At 40.7% G+C, this 14,312-nt stretch overlaps 1 protein-coding gene across 3 annotated transcripts in view; it reads left to right on the top strand.

Moving 5' to 3' along the window:
* Positions 1 to 14,312, top strand: part of OBSCN (obscurin, cytoskeletal calmodulin and titin-interacting RhoGEF) — a 308,809-nt gene that overhangs the window by 240,092 nt on the left and 54,405 nt on the right. For all 3 annotated transcript variants that reach the window (XM_054016662.1, XM_054016661.1, XM_054016659.1), the window contains 5 exons: positions 1,983 to 2,096; positions 3,396 to 3,563; positions 3,846 to 3,948; positions 4,475 to 4,604; positions 5,391 to 5,496. In XM_054016662.1, coding sequence (XP_053872637.1) covers positions 1,983 to 2,096; positions 3,396 to 3,563; positions 3,846 to 3,948; positions 4,475 to 4,604; positions 5,391 to 5,496 — 621 coding nt within the window. The remainder of the gene's footprint in view (positions 1 to 1,982; positions 2,097 to 3,395; positions 3,564 to 3,845; positions 3,949 to 4,474; positions 4,605 to 5,390; positions 5,497 to 14,312) is intronic.

Below are 14,312 nucleotides of genomic sequence, written 5' to 3'. Positions count from 1 at the left end.
TATTGGAACAAATTATTAAATAATCAATTTGAAAGCACTTAGAGGATAACAGGGTAATAAGTCATAGCCAACATGGATTTGTGAAGATCATATCCTGCCAAACCAACCTAATTTTCTTCCTTGGCGGGGTTACTGGCCTAGTAGATGGGGGGAAGCTGTGGACATGATATATCTTGATTTTAGTAAGGCTTTTGACACATTCCCACATGACATTCTCCGAAGTAAAGATGGGATGAAACTATTATGAAGTGGGTGCAGAGCTGGTTGAAAAAACATATGCAAAGAGTAGTTATCAATGATTTGCTGTCAAACTGGGAGGCTATATCTAGTGGGTGCCGCAGGGGTCAGTCCTGGGTCCAGTGCTATTCAGTATTTTCATTAATGACTTGATAATGGAGTGCAGAGTATGCTTATCAAATTTGCACATGACACCACATTGGAAGGGGTTGCTAGCACATTGGAGGACAGGATTAGAATTCAACATGACCTTGACAAATTGGAGAATTAGTCTGAAATCACCAAGATAAAATTCAAAAGAGAAAAGATTTGAGGGGGTAACCTGATAACAGTCTTCAAATATGTTAAGGAATGTTATAAAGAGGACAGTGACCAGTTGTTCTGTATGCCCACTGAAAGTAGGACAAGTCAAAGGGGTTTGATCTGCAACAAATAAGATTTATGTTAGATATTAGGAAACTCTTTCTAACTCTAGGGGTAGTTAAGCTCTGGAATAGGCTTCCAGGGGAGTTTGTGGAATCTCTGTCACCTGAGGTTTCCAAGAGCAGGTTAGACACACACATGTCAGGGATGGTCTAGGTGTACTTGGTCTTACCTCACGACGGGGTGGGGGGGGGGAGGGGAGGAGGTGGTGGGCTAGATGACCCCTCGAGGTCCCTTCCAGCCCTATATTTCTATGATTCTCCAGCACAGTTTAACAGTCCCATAGAAATCAAGAGAACTTTTATGCTGGGTGGGGGAACACAGCTGCTAAAACCTCTATAACAAAGACTAAAAGTTAGCAATAGAAATATATCTGGGACACTTGATCCCAACCAGCCCCTGCTGTTGATTTCAAAGGGGTTATAGGCAGTTCACCAAGAACAAAATTTGGTGAAAAGGGCCCAAACACGCACCATTCAAATCTGTGGGTATTTTGATAATGATGTCAATGGGAACAGAATCAGAACCTGTTCCAAAGCCTATTGATGTCAATGGAAAGACTCCCTTTGATTTCAGTGGGCTTTGAATTCGATCCCAAGTGCCCAGATTGCATTCACAGGTGCAAAGAGGTAGTTGCATGCAACGGGCTTATAGCATATTCAGTAAACTACTGAATGTGCACCTACACTTGCATATATTACAGATAGAGCCTAAGAAAATTTGGCTTCTATTTCTACTACATTTGCACCGAAAACAAGGCTGTGTATTTTAACTTTTACCAATAACCTGTTCTTATAAAGTGAGACTTCCAAATTATTTGTATACAACTTCTTGATATACATAAAGGTCAAAACTTAAAGTGTTTTAACAGTACTCAGTGCAGAATAAACTAGTGTGGAAAGAAGCAAGAATACATTTTGGGTGCTCAGCATTTTCTGAAAAACAGGATCCTTTAAGGTGTCTCACATTGGGCAGCCAAAAATGGAAGTGCCCAGAACCACTAGTCAGTTTTGAAAATCTTGGCCCAAGAAACTGCCAAGGCTATAGAGTGAGTCAGAACGAGGGATAAAACTCAGCATTCCTGTCCCCCAGGTCTAAAATCACTAGCCAACACATGGTGAGCTCTGTTTATCCACAAACAATTTGTAACACCATGAAGTCATTAGAACCTGTTGGTTAATAAACTCTCCATTTCAGGTATCCCATGTTGAAACTTTAAGGTTTGCAAAATTCAGCCGTCCTATGTGTCCTTTTTCTTCATTGCATTAGTCATTCTTTGGACAGAACCACTAAAAATGCCTAATAAATCTCTTTTCTTTCAGTTCCTCCGAATTTTGAGGAAGAACTGGCTGACTGTACAGCTGAGCTGGGCGAAACTGTCAAATTGGCTTGCAAAGTAACAGGAGCTCCTAAACCAGCAGTTGCTTGGTATAAAGGTATCGTCGGCATCGTGTTGTCATGAGATAAATACTCCTAGTTTACACGGCACTCACGCTGCTCCATACCAACTTCTTGGTAGCTGATCATTTAACTGAATCACATGTTTTCCCAGCAACATTATAATTACAGGTTTCAGAGGGGTTGCCATGTTAGTCTGTATCAGCAAAAACAACAAGGAGTCCTTGTGGCACCTTAGGCCTGGTCCACACTAACCCCCCACTTCGAACTAAGGTACGCAAATTCAGCTACGTTAATCACGTAGCTGAATTCGAAGTACCTTAATTCAAACTTACTGCGGATCCAGACGCGGCAGGCAGGCTTCCCCGTCGATGCCGCGTACTCCTCTCGCCGCGCTGGAGTACCAGCGTCGACGGCGAACACTTCTGGGATCGATTTATCACGTCTAGACAAGACGCGATAAATCGATCCCAGAAGATCGATTGCTTACCGCCGGACCTGGAGGTAAGTGTAGACCTACCCTTAGAGACTAACAAATTTATTTGGGCATAAGCTTTCGTGGGCTAAAGCCCACTTCATCAGATGCATGGAGTGGAAAATACAGAGGCAGGTATAAATACACAGCTCATGAAAAGATGGGAGTTGTCGTACCGAGTGGGGGGGTCAGTGCTAACGAGCCAATTCAATTAAGGTGGAAGTGGGCTATTCTCAACAGTTGACAAGAAGGGATGAATACCAAGGGAGAAAAAATCACTTTTGTAGTGCTAATGAGGCCAATGTAATCAAGGTGGCCCATTTCAAACAGTTGACAAGAAGGTGTGAGTACTGATATTGTTTTTACTATAATTACAGTTTTTACTTGCAGTGAAAACATCTTTGCTGAAAGTTCACACCCGATACAAAGCTGTTTCACGTGCCTCTCACTGCATTTAAGTCTTTTCCTTTTACAACACACCATAATCAACGAGATCCTTCACCACACAGGACAGACTTCGGGAGAGTTTTCGTGTTTACATGAGGACAAAGCATGACAGGTGATGAGCACCTGCAGTGCCCATTGAGATCAGGATTTAGCTCATGGTGGATACAATTTCTCCTCGGCTGTGTTCTCAGGGTGCATTGCAGAGAAGGAAGCTACTCTGACCTTATGCAATGTGCAGCTGTTTTTAGAGAGGCAAACACAGCTCTAAGCCCCCTACATCCATGCCTTTCCCAGTCCTGGGGATAGCCAGGGTCCAAAGTGGAAGAAAAGGGTGCAGTTCCCAAACAGAGGCTGTAAACTGGTACTAAACTGATGCTGCGTTTAATGAGGGATTTTTCTTTCTTTTATTTTTAAGATGGCAAACCAGTGGAGATGGATCCCCATCACATTATCATAGAAGATCCTGATGGTTCCTGCACATTGATCCTGGATACTCTGATGGGTATTGACTCAGGACAGTACATGTGCTTTGCCACCAGTCCGGCTGGTAACGCCAGTACACTAGGAAAGATCCTTGTTCAAGGTAAAGTCCTGTACAGATACATTGTTTTAAAGTGCTATTCACCACTTCCCTGCTGTATAATATACTAGGTATGTGCATTAAAACACACAGGCAGTTCTGCATTACAGTCCTGGCGTGTCCTCTTTGACGCGCCCTCTGAGAGCTCAGGAATAGTGAATCAGAAAGTCAGATCTCTTTGTTGGTTGCGCTCTGCTACCAATGGCAGTGATCCAGTCAGGCCACAGACCTGTGTTGTATGTTTGGATTGCTGTCGTGTTTCTTAAGTTTATTCTCATTTTCTAGTGCCGCCGAGGTTTGTGAACAAGGTTAGAAATGCTTATTATGTTGAAGACGAAGATGCTCAGTTTACCTGCACCATTGAAGGAGCACCTTATCCTCAGATCAGGTCAGTTTTTGAAGTTATTTCTTGACAGAAACCAAATGTTTGGGTGGTTTCCTCATGCAATTTATTGTAGCAATTTATTGTGTGAGAGAGAAAAACCTGCAAATAATAATTGATATAGGACTCTATCCATTGTAATGTGCTGATGTATATTTTGGGGTTCCTTTAACTATCGTCACCCAGCATGCATTCACTTCACCAACCAAGTGTTCTGGGCAGTCCATCATGACATTCTCTCTAGCAGCAGAAAGCTCAGTACAGCATCCTCTGAAGACTGGCAGTGCTGCTCTATGCATTGGCTTGACACGTTTCCTGAGAACAACGTAAGACTCTGTTTTTCCACAGGGGATGAGTGAGCTCCCTTCACAGTGATTCACATCCCTGAAAAATGCAGAAAGCGTGAGGCCCAGCTGGGACCTAAACTTGTATCTCCCTCCTGGGAGTGCGTTGCTCTGCCCACGGGGTTGATGGGCGAGTGACTCATTGAAATGTCACATTTTGCCTTAGACTCACTATTTTCCATGCACAGGTGGTATAAAGATGATGCCCCGCTGACAGACATCAATAAATACCAGACTTTCAGTGAGCCACGGAGTGGCGTGTTAGTCTTGGTGATCAAAAATGCTTCTAAGGAGGACATGGGACACTATGAATGTGAAGTAAGTTCAAACAGATTTCAACCGCTGCTGTTTGGCTCATCATAATGTAAAAATTTCTTCTCTCTGAGGACAGATTTTTGACTGTGTTATTGTATCTGAAGTGTTACACACAACATACCAAGAAGCTCAAAATAAAGGAGGGATGGGCCCAACTGTTTGGGGATACACTGATCTGAGATTTCGGGTCATCAAATAATATAAATATGAGGCAGTTTGGAAATCAGTTTAGATTCCAAATCTACCCCAGGCAACGTTCAGATGTTCTGATGTGGAGATTTGCTTTGGGCCCATCACTAAATTAAAGAGATCCTCCCCACTCCAGACAAACATCCAGACAAGAAAGAGCACTTTTGGGCTTCAGCCGAAAGGGCAACCATTGAAATTCCCTTTTATTTCAAAAGCTTAGTAGGAAGTAACTAAGAAAATCAAATCATATAGGTTGGGGCAGGCAATTTCAGTTACTTGAAAAAAGAAATTGCACTTCATTTTTTGTAGTAAGTCAGTAGTAAATCCTTAGTAGTAAAGTAGTAACATAAATTGCACTGATTTGAGATGTGCACACTCAAGGGATCTGCTTCATAAGCATATTTCCCGAGGGCCAGATTCTTCTACTGCCGGATTCAGCTAACTTCTGTTGAAGTTACTTGAATCTTGCCCCTTGGATTCAGTTGAGCCATTTATGCAGTCCTGAATTGCACATATGGCCTTGTCTGCAGCAGGGTAAAGTGGGGATTGACTGTATAAAATTATCCTACATTTTACTGTGTATTGCTTGATTCTTGTTAGCTGATGAACAGATTAGGCACAGCAAGGAGTGGAGCGGATCTTTGCCATCAGAGTGCAGCATTATTGGCCCAGGAGAAGAGGGGAGACCAAGCCATTACTATAGAAGGTATGACCCTTTGCCAGCTCTGTAAGTATAACATTGAATTACCCTAAAGTCATCTTCTTGAGGATTGAATATATTTGCCATCTTATCATACAGTCTTATTCATGTTGATTGTCAGCGTACATGTGTCTGTATGTCCATCTATGCGTGTATGCGTATACTGCAGATCATGTATACCCATCACGCAATTAGTTGATTTCCAAACCGATGAAATCAATGAATTATCTTATCATATAATGTTTATGGGATACATTAAATGGCAAAGGAGGAGCAAGCCAGGGGTTTATTTTGCTGCCACTAAATCTGGTGATTTTTTTATTCTTTCCATTTGAAGTAGCAATAGTGGTGTTTCAGTCTAGAGGCAGAATGTGATATGAGCTACTCCGAGGAAAGACAGGGCTCAATAACTAAAGCTCAGCAGAAATACAGTGGCCTCCTAAAAGGACACATGAGAATATGTGGAATTGTCAAAGAAATACATCTGATGGATCAGCTGGGTTTCCAAGCACATGTGTGAATAGGTGTTAATTTACCTGTTAGCAAGTGATACATTGATATTAAACATCACATGTTCATGGAATTCATTCCTTTTTTAGGAGTGTTTTTGGTTTGTTTGTTTATTTAACTTAAGTTGGTAAGAACTCCAGTGGAGAGGTCTTTCTCTTCATTTCTTAAGAGGGCTGCTGTCCTAAGTTATCTTGTTCTTTGAATTATTTCTACTAGAAATATGTAAAGAATACAAACTACACCCTTCATAACTGCACTTAGGCAGCACTGAATGTCGGAGGTTTGCAAGCAGTTACGTAATTTATTTTCTCCTTCGAGTGATTGTGCATAGATACATTCCACTGTAGCTGTCTGTGCATCCAGTGCACTCAAGATGGAGACTTTTGCCAGCAGTACCACCAGAGGGCACATGCCCCCTGCTTCCGTCATGTTCAGAGCTGAGGGCATAAAAGGGGCATGGCCGCTGCCTCCTTCTCAGTTCCTTCTGTGGCAAGAGTTGGGAGTTCCCTGTGGCTCTTTAGTTCAGTTAGCCGATTTCTAGAAAGAGATTTCTCTAAATGTGTATGGTTCTAATGATAGTTTAGGCTTAAGGCAGTTTAGTATAGTTTAGTTTATTAGACAGTTCTTTCATTTGGGGGTTTAATATGGAGAAATCCCCAGGATTCAAATAATGTGCCATATGCAGGCATAAAAGCTGGAACTAGGAGTGCTGGGGGTCCTGCCGCACCCCCTGGCGGCTTGAAGTGATTTACAGTTTACAAGGTTTACAGTTTGGTTCAATGGCTCTCAGCACCCCCACTATAAAAATTGTTCCAGCCCCCCTGTATGCAGGGCTGTAATCCTTGTTGCAGATAAGCACTAGAGAAGAGAGAGAGAAACATGGGAGGAAGGCAAGAAACTCGCCACCTGGGGTCATCCTCCTGGATCCTACTGTCTCTTGAGGACGACACACTGCCCGTGGCCAGAGAAATGAGCAGCCCCTGAAAATGGGGACCTTGTCTCCCTCGTAGCCACAGCTGGTCAGGAACCTTTTCTTACAAACCCAACCCCAGCTAACGGGGCGTCCCTGTCTGGAATACTCAGTAATAGACCAGCCTGAACAACAAGTGCAGGAAGTTCTACCTCAGAGCAGGCCACAGCCTGGGCCCTGTCATGGATGCCTTCCTTCTTCCCTGGTCGAGCCATCTACTGTATGCATTGCCTCCAGTCCTTCTCATTTTGAGGGTGATCAGGAAACTAAAAAGAGACAAGACAACCATAATTTTTGTAGTGCCGGCCTGGCCAAGATAATACTGGTTCATGTACCTACACCGACTCTCCATTCGGTCACTCATAACTTTACCCCTTATTGAGGATCTCCTGTCTCAAAACCAATGTCTCTGTATCCAACTCGCAATCTCTCCGCCTCACCGCATGGATGATCTCCGGTTGAGTAATCAGGAGAGATTATGCTCCCGAGATGTCCAAGCGATCTTGGTAAGCCGCAGAATGGATTCCACCTGAGTGACCTATGCAGTGAAATGGAAAAGGTTTTTGATCTGGGCAGAATCTCACAGTGGTTAGACACATACTGGACTACCTACTGCATCTAAAATTTTCTGACCTTTCAGTTAGTTCATTGAGAGTCCATCTGGCATCTGTCTCTGCAGTACACCTTGTAGCGGAAGACTTTTCTATCTTTTTGCATCTCTTGGCTTCCAGATTTCTAAAGGGTGTTGTTAATGTGCACCTTATCATGTCCGATCTGGTACCTTCGTGGGATCTGAATCTAGTTCTGACCCATTTAATGGGTCCCCCCCTTTGAACCTCTGGCAACATCATCCCCTGTCACTATTATCAGTGAAAACAGCATTCTTGTTAGCAATTACCTCTTACTAAGAGAGTCTCAGTGCTTCTAGCACTCTTAGTTGACCCTCCTCTCACAGTTTTCCACGAAGATAAAGTTTCCCGTAGGCTGTACCCTACGTTTATGCCAAAGGTGGTGTCAACCTTCTACTTTAATCAGATTATTCATTTCCCATTATTCTTCCCGAAACCTCATTCTTTCAAGGCTGAAGAAAAGCGTCACGCCTTAGATGTTTGTAGGGTTTGGGCATTTTACATAGACCATACAAATGTTTCAGATGCTGCCCCAGAATCTTTGTAGCCTCCGGTGAAAGAATCAAAGGAGATCAGTTGCAGCTCAGTGTATCTCACATTGGATTTCTGACTGCATCACGCTTTGCTTTGATCTTGCTAAGGTCTCCCTTCCACGAAGGATAACTATGCTCCACTGGGGCTCATTCCATTTCATCAGCCTTTTTAAGCAACATTCTTATATGGGATGTGCAAAGCAGCAACGTGATCATGGGTACATACCTTCCCCAGACACCATGCTATTACACAGGCTTCCTGAGAGGACACCAGCATCGGCAACTTGGCGTTGCAGTCTCTTTTCAGTTAATCTGCAGTCCCACCATCTGTAGGAAAACTGCTGGTGGGTCACCTCCCGGGCAATGTATACATGCACAATCACGTGGGAAGAAAAAATTGTTCCTCACCTGTACAATAACTGTTCTTCTTCGAGATGTGTTGTGCACATATACATTCCATGACCTTCCCCGCTGCTTCAGGAGTTAGATACATGGCAGTGCAAAGTAATGGAGAGGGAGGTGATAGCTGTATGCCTTCTGTGCTCTCTGCTCTGATCACACGAGAGTAGGGCCGCATGCATTGCTTAGTGGTACTGCTGGCAAAAGTCTCTGGCTTGAGTGCATTGGGCTCACATACGGATGTATTGGAATGTATATGTGCCCAACACATCTCGAAGAACAAGAGTCACTGTACAGGTAAGTGAGCACTTTTTCACATCACTGGCATTTGAATAGTGACAGCACTCAGGATTTCAATGCGGGCCATCACTGGGAGAAAGTGTACTCTCGACAATTACTTTTGCCTTGAAGCTAGTGTTAATGTCGGGAGTCAGAAACCATAGGCTACCCAGATTAGTGTCCAGGCCTATAATTTATTTAGCCTGTTTGGAATCATTATATGTTTCTAATGACCTAGAAAAGTTGGAATTTATTCATTATTTCCCCTAAACTTCTGAACCTTATAGAAACCCAGGTAATCTCATACATAGGCACATAATTATTTTCCTCTGCTTTATGCTCACTTCCTTTGTGGCCTTGTATTATGGTGATCAAATCATTGAGGACTGCAGGGGAGAACTTTATTGGGATAATCAGTACCATAATTTAATCAGCTGGAGGGGTGCTGTTTCCTTAAAATGCTCTACTCAGGGAGCGAATGTGTTGAACCCAGAATGCTGATAAAAATGTACAAAACACCACCAGAGTGGCATATCTTGGTGCATTTACCTTGTAGGAGGCTAAACTGCAATTTATTAACATTTAAAGCAAATTAGAGGAAAATGTTATAATAAAAAGTAAGAATTGCAAAACTGCATTAAAAGTGTTGTTTAGTTATAGCATTGTAAGCATTTAAATTCATCTCGGAATTACTCATGTTTTTATATCATACATGTGTATAGTTCCTATAAAAGTAATTGTTTTGTGGCGTTGATTGAAGAAATCTAACACGGCAATTGCCTGGGAGCACCAGGAGTACTGTGAAATAAAACAATTCATTGTTTAAACTGGAGAGATACTGGTTGTGACTAGTGGTTATTGGGTTCAAACCGGCATTGTTGAAGGAAATAAGGCCCCAATCCAACTCCAGTTAGTCAGTGAAAGATGGGTTGGGGCCTTCCAGAGCAAAATGTTAAAATGAGCCAAAGTCATCCCTGTAATATCTTCATTGCATTCGATGGAGTTGCACCAAAGATTAATTTGGCCTAATACGTGTAAGTGAGGAAAGAACTATTGGTTGTATAACATCCAATAATCTATCTGGATATATCTGCTGGGAAGCCAGGCTCCCCTGGCAAAGAACAGAAGGACAGACAGACTTGATGAGAGCCATCTCTTTCAATCCTTATGATTCTGCATATTGGTGGCAAAGTTATTGTTTGTGACTTCAGCAGGAAGATAAGCTATCACAGTGTGATATTATTACACTGGAGAAAAGGCATTGGGCCTGGCCCATTCCCACACACCAGCACTGTTTCTAAGAGTTTTACCTATTTAATAGTTGTTTGCAGTTGGCTGTATGGTGTGATTGTTGCCAGTTCTTCCTGTGACTCTCACAGAGATTTTTGTTGCCATTGTTTTTTTTTCCCTTGCCTTTCTGTACTGTTACCTCTGTTTATTTCACTGAGCCAAACATTGTTTATTACTCTCAGTATTAAATGAGTAAATCCTGTTGTGCACAATTAGCAATCCAGGCACCAAGCCTGCAATGTGTAGGGTTAAATTCTGCCCTCAGTTAACACCTGGCCACTGCATTGAAGTCAACTGAGAACTGATTTAAAAACAGGAATCCAAATTCAGGAAGAATTTTAGGACTTTCACACAATTATTTGTAGGGTTAAAATGAGAGAGAGAGAGAGAGAGAGAGAGAACCTTTCTATGTGAGTTCAAGTTGAATATCTGCTTTGCAACCAAACTCCTTGCTGCTTAATTTCGATGTCGCAAATCTTTAAAGACATGCTGATTTGCCATGGCTCTAGCTTTCATGTTTAACATCATAATACAGCAAATTATTCAACCCAGATTCACTAACTTGCAATCACCTCACACTTAAAAACAAAACTGCAACATTTCTGAAAGTTATTGAATTCCCATCATCTCTGACTGGCATGGTACAGACTAGGAGATGACAAATGGAAAGCTTTTTATTAGCAGGAATAATTATAAGCACAAGTGGAAATAAGCAAGATTTTGCAGAAGAGTGAACACTGGGATGGAGCGTGTTTATACCAGGGAAATGGGAATCTGGATTCCTGGGTTCCATTCTTACCTCTGCCACTGGCTCCATGTAAGACCTTTGGCAAGTTACTTAATCACTCTGTGCCTCAGTTTGCCTGGTAATACCTGTCTCACAGAATAATGTTAAGTGTTCTGAGATTCTCAAAGGCAAGATAGCTGGAGAAGTACAAAGTATTTTTAGTTCTGTTTTTCCCATTGTCCTGCCAAAGAGCTAGAGAGTGTGGGTTTGCTCCCTAGACTTTTTAATAGTTCCATTTTTAGAATGAAGGTCATGATATTATTATTTTTTTCATTGTTCTCTTATTATTAATTTACTGTTATTATTGATGTTTATTTTTAGTTTCGGGCTGGCAATGTGTCATGGGGAGGGATAGCTCAGTGGTTTGAGCATTGGCCTGCTAAACCCAGGGTTGAGAGTTCAGTCCTTGAGGGGGCCACTTAGGGATCTGGGGCAAAATCAGTACTTGGTCCTGCTAGTGAAGGCAGGGGGCTGGACTTGATGACCTTTTGGGGTTCCTTCCAGTTCTATGAGATAGGTATATCTCCATATATTATTTATTGTGCCATGCATAAGAGCATCTCAATCATAGCAAACACACAGTATTGTTTCCAAGTAAAGGCTTCTAAAGCTATAACTTTACTTTTCCAACCCCAGTTTTTCTTTAGAGAAAAAGTAGAATATTTGTATTTCATACAAAGCAGTTTAGAAAATTCTGTTCTGTCCGTGAATTGTCTGCAGTGTAATTAGATTCAACAGTTGATGGTACATTTGTAAAAAACAAAAAAACAACCAATAACATTGTGTATTAACTGGTAAAATTAGCACCAAGGATCAAGAAAATTCAGTAATCATCTTCCTTGATATACATGCTCAGTGCATCCTGCGCAATGGAATATTATGGTTTTCAGAGGGGGACAAGGTTGAATTTACAGATTGTAATAAAAATCACATTGGAAATCATCTTTTATGGATCTCAAAGTTATGAGGGTTCTATTTGCCTTCAAACGCATTCTTATAATCCTTTCATAATGTGTGAGCTGTTGGTTTAACGTATTAACAAAAACGTAGAATCGTTGGCTGAACCTAATGCTTAGAGCTGTTAATCTGCTTATCAGGATCTCCTGCTTTGCAAAGCTGTTTTTCTAAAATGCTACAAAAAAGTTGAAATGATAAATCCTACAAATAGTACTGATGCAGGAATGTTCCCGAATTCCCTCATCCTACTTTCATGTGGTTCTATCTTTCATACGGGATTGCTTCAAATCTATCATACCTCGGAGAGTCTATATAAACTGCCATGCACTAAATTAAAGTTTTAATTTAAATATTTAGGGCCCATATACCCCATTTTATGATTGGCGCTCTTGTGCCCAGTTCTGCAGAACTTTTGTATACAGAATCTCCATTGACACCAGTTGGGAGTTCTGCATGCAGAACGACCAGGACTGTTGTCAGTTGGAAGGGAGTGCAAGATCAGACATTGATCATGGGAATTGTGTGCAAGGACAGAGAACAGTGCATTTAGGTTTGGCAGTGTATTTATTTAGGTTTAATAAGGTGCAGTTCAATAAAATACCAGTTACTAATGACACATATTTATTGATATTTCCTAACTGAACATTTGATACAGTTCTTTTCTGTTAGACAATTTTGGATACTCACTACATACATTTTTAACAATCAACTAGTATTCAACATACAGTAACTGTTAAAAGAACCTCATAAAATATATTTATTTAGAATCATAGAATCATAGAATATCAGGGTTGGAAGGGACCTCAGGAGGTCATCTAGTCCAACCCCCCTGCTTTACATCGTATATCTATTACACACTAATTAATCTTCATAAATATATTGGACCTGATTCTCATTTGCTTACTTTGGTTTAAACCAGGAGTAACCCATCTGGAGGAGTATTTCTATTAGTTTGTTATATCCAAATTGTTTATCTGTTTGGGAATCTTGACTTAAAGGGTTCATGATTCTATGAACATTTCTAACCTGGATGCAAACGCAAAATACTGTTTACGGGCCCAGTCCAACTTCCATGTAAAGCAAATTTTAAATAGTTTCAAAAGTTTTTCAAGTTACTAACGAAATATATATCTAGGCTTAAAATTTTATTTAATTTTGAAGACAAAACATTTGAAAATAATTTCTTCCTATATTTAATAGCTATAGTCTAAATTCTAGATTCTAGTCCAAAACTGGTCTCATTTAAACCAGTGTAAATATAGTGTAACTCCATTGACATTAATGAAAAAAATCTAGATTTACATAGCGTCACTGAAAGCAGAATCCGACCGGCTGTGTTTGCCTAACAGAAACTGGAAGACAGCACGGAACAGCCATCTGCTCTTTTTTTATTTAGGCATTTGTGAAACTAGCACTCCAGCAGAGAAAACATGGAATATTGACATCAACTTCTGTACAAAATTCTCATTTACCTCAATAGGATTTCCATGCTTAGCTCAATGGCAGTATAGGGCCCTTGTACATTAAGTGAAGGTGAAATTAAATTTCAGATATCTTGTCTTATAATTTAAATATATTTTGAATTTTTTAGTCTATAGATATGTTGGTGACCATTTAAAGAATCAGGATTTGCTAAAAGATGTATCAGAGATTAGATTTTTCGCCCCTGTATTTTGACCAGGAACTATCTGTGATATCTCAGCTATTGCTGTGTAGTAACTCTTGGTAACTTTTGTACAGCAGCCACTGTTACTGTACAGGTAATGACTTGGGACAATAAAAGGCTTTCTTTCAAAAACAACGACGAAAATTTTGCAGTTCACTTTTAAAGTATTTTTTTAATTATACAAACTAAATAATAATAATACTGGAGCTTATTTGCTTTATGAAGCTGGTTGCTGGAAATATAATTCAAAGAAAAACTTGGCCTTTTAGAAGCTCACTAACTTGTCACTGAACAAAGACTGGGGCTTGGAGTCTTGTTTTGCAAAATCCCACTTGTAGTCAGCAGTTCTGAGTGCATTAAATACAGTCTAGTTCATATGGTGTCATGATGCTGTACCAACAGATTGGTAGAGAAAATGATGAAAATCTCTATTAGCTTTTGAAATGTTACACCTCTTTGCTTTTCCTTTTTTATTAAATCTCTAACTTAAAAAAATCTTCGATTACTCCATCCTTTCTGAAATCTTTATGTTGCACCTCTAAAGCAGTATTTTATATTATGGGGGCATAGATAGAGAGCGATACAGAGTTAATATGCATGGATGGACCAGACATATGCATACTGTAGGCATATAGATGGACTCTCATTTTGGGGAGCTTTTTTGTGCTAGTTTTCTATAATTATTTTTTTTTCATTTTGATAAGCTTGGATCTTGAATCCACTTTGCAGAAGCCTGAAAACTGACTGATTATTTAGTCCGGGAAACTCCAGAAACAATACACAGATGTTTTCCAGAAACATG

Source organism: Malaclemys terrapin, chromosome 2 (genome assembly GCF_027887155.1).
Source record: "Malaclemys terrapin pileata isolate rMalTer1 chromosome 2, rMalTer1.hap1, whole genome shotgun sequence".
Lineage (NCBI taxonomy): Eukaryota > Metazoa > Chordata > Testudines > Emydidae > Malaclemys > Malaclemys terrapin.
The sequence above is the reverse complement of the archived record's forward strand: the minus strand, read 5'-3'. Positions and strand labels throughout refer to the sequence as shown.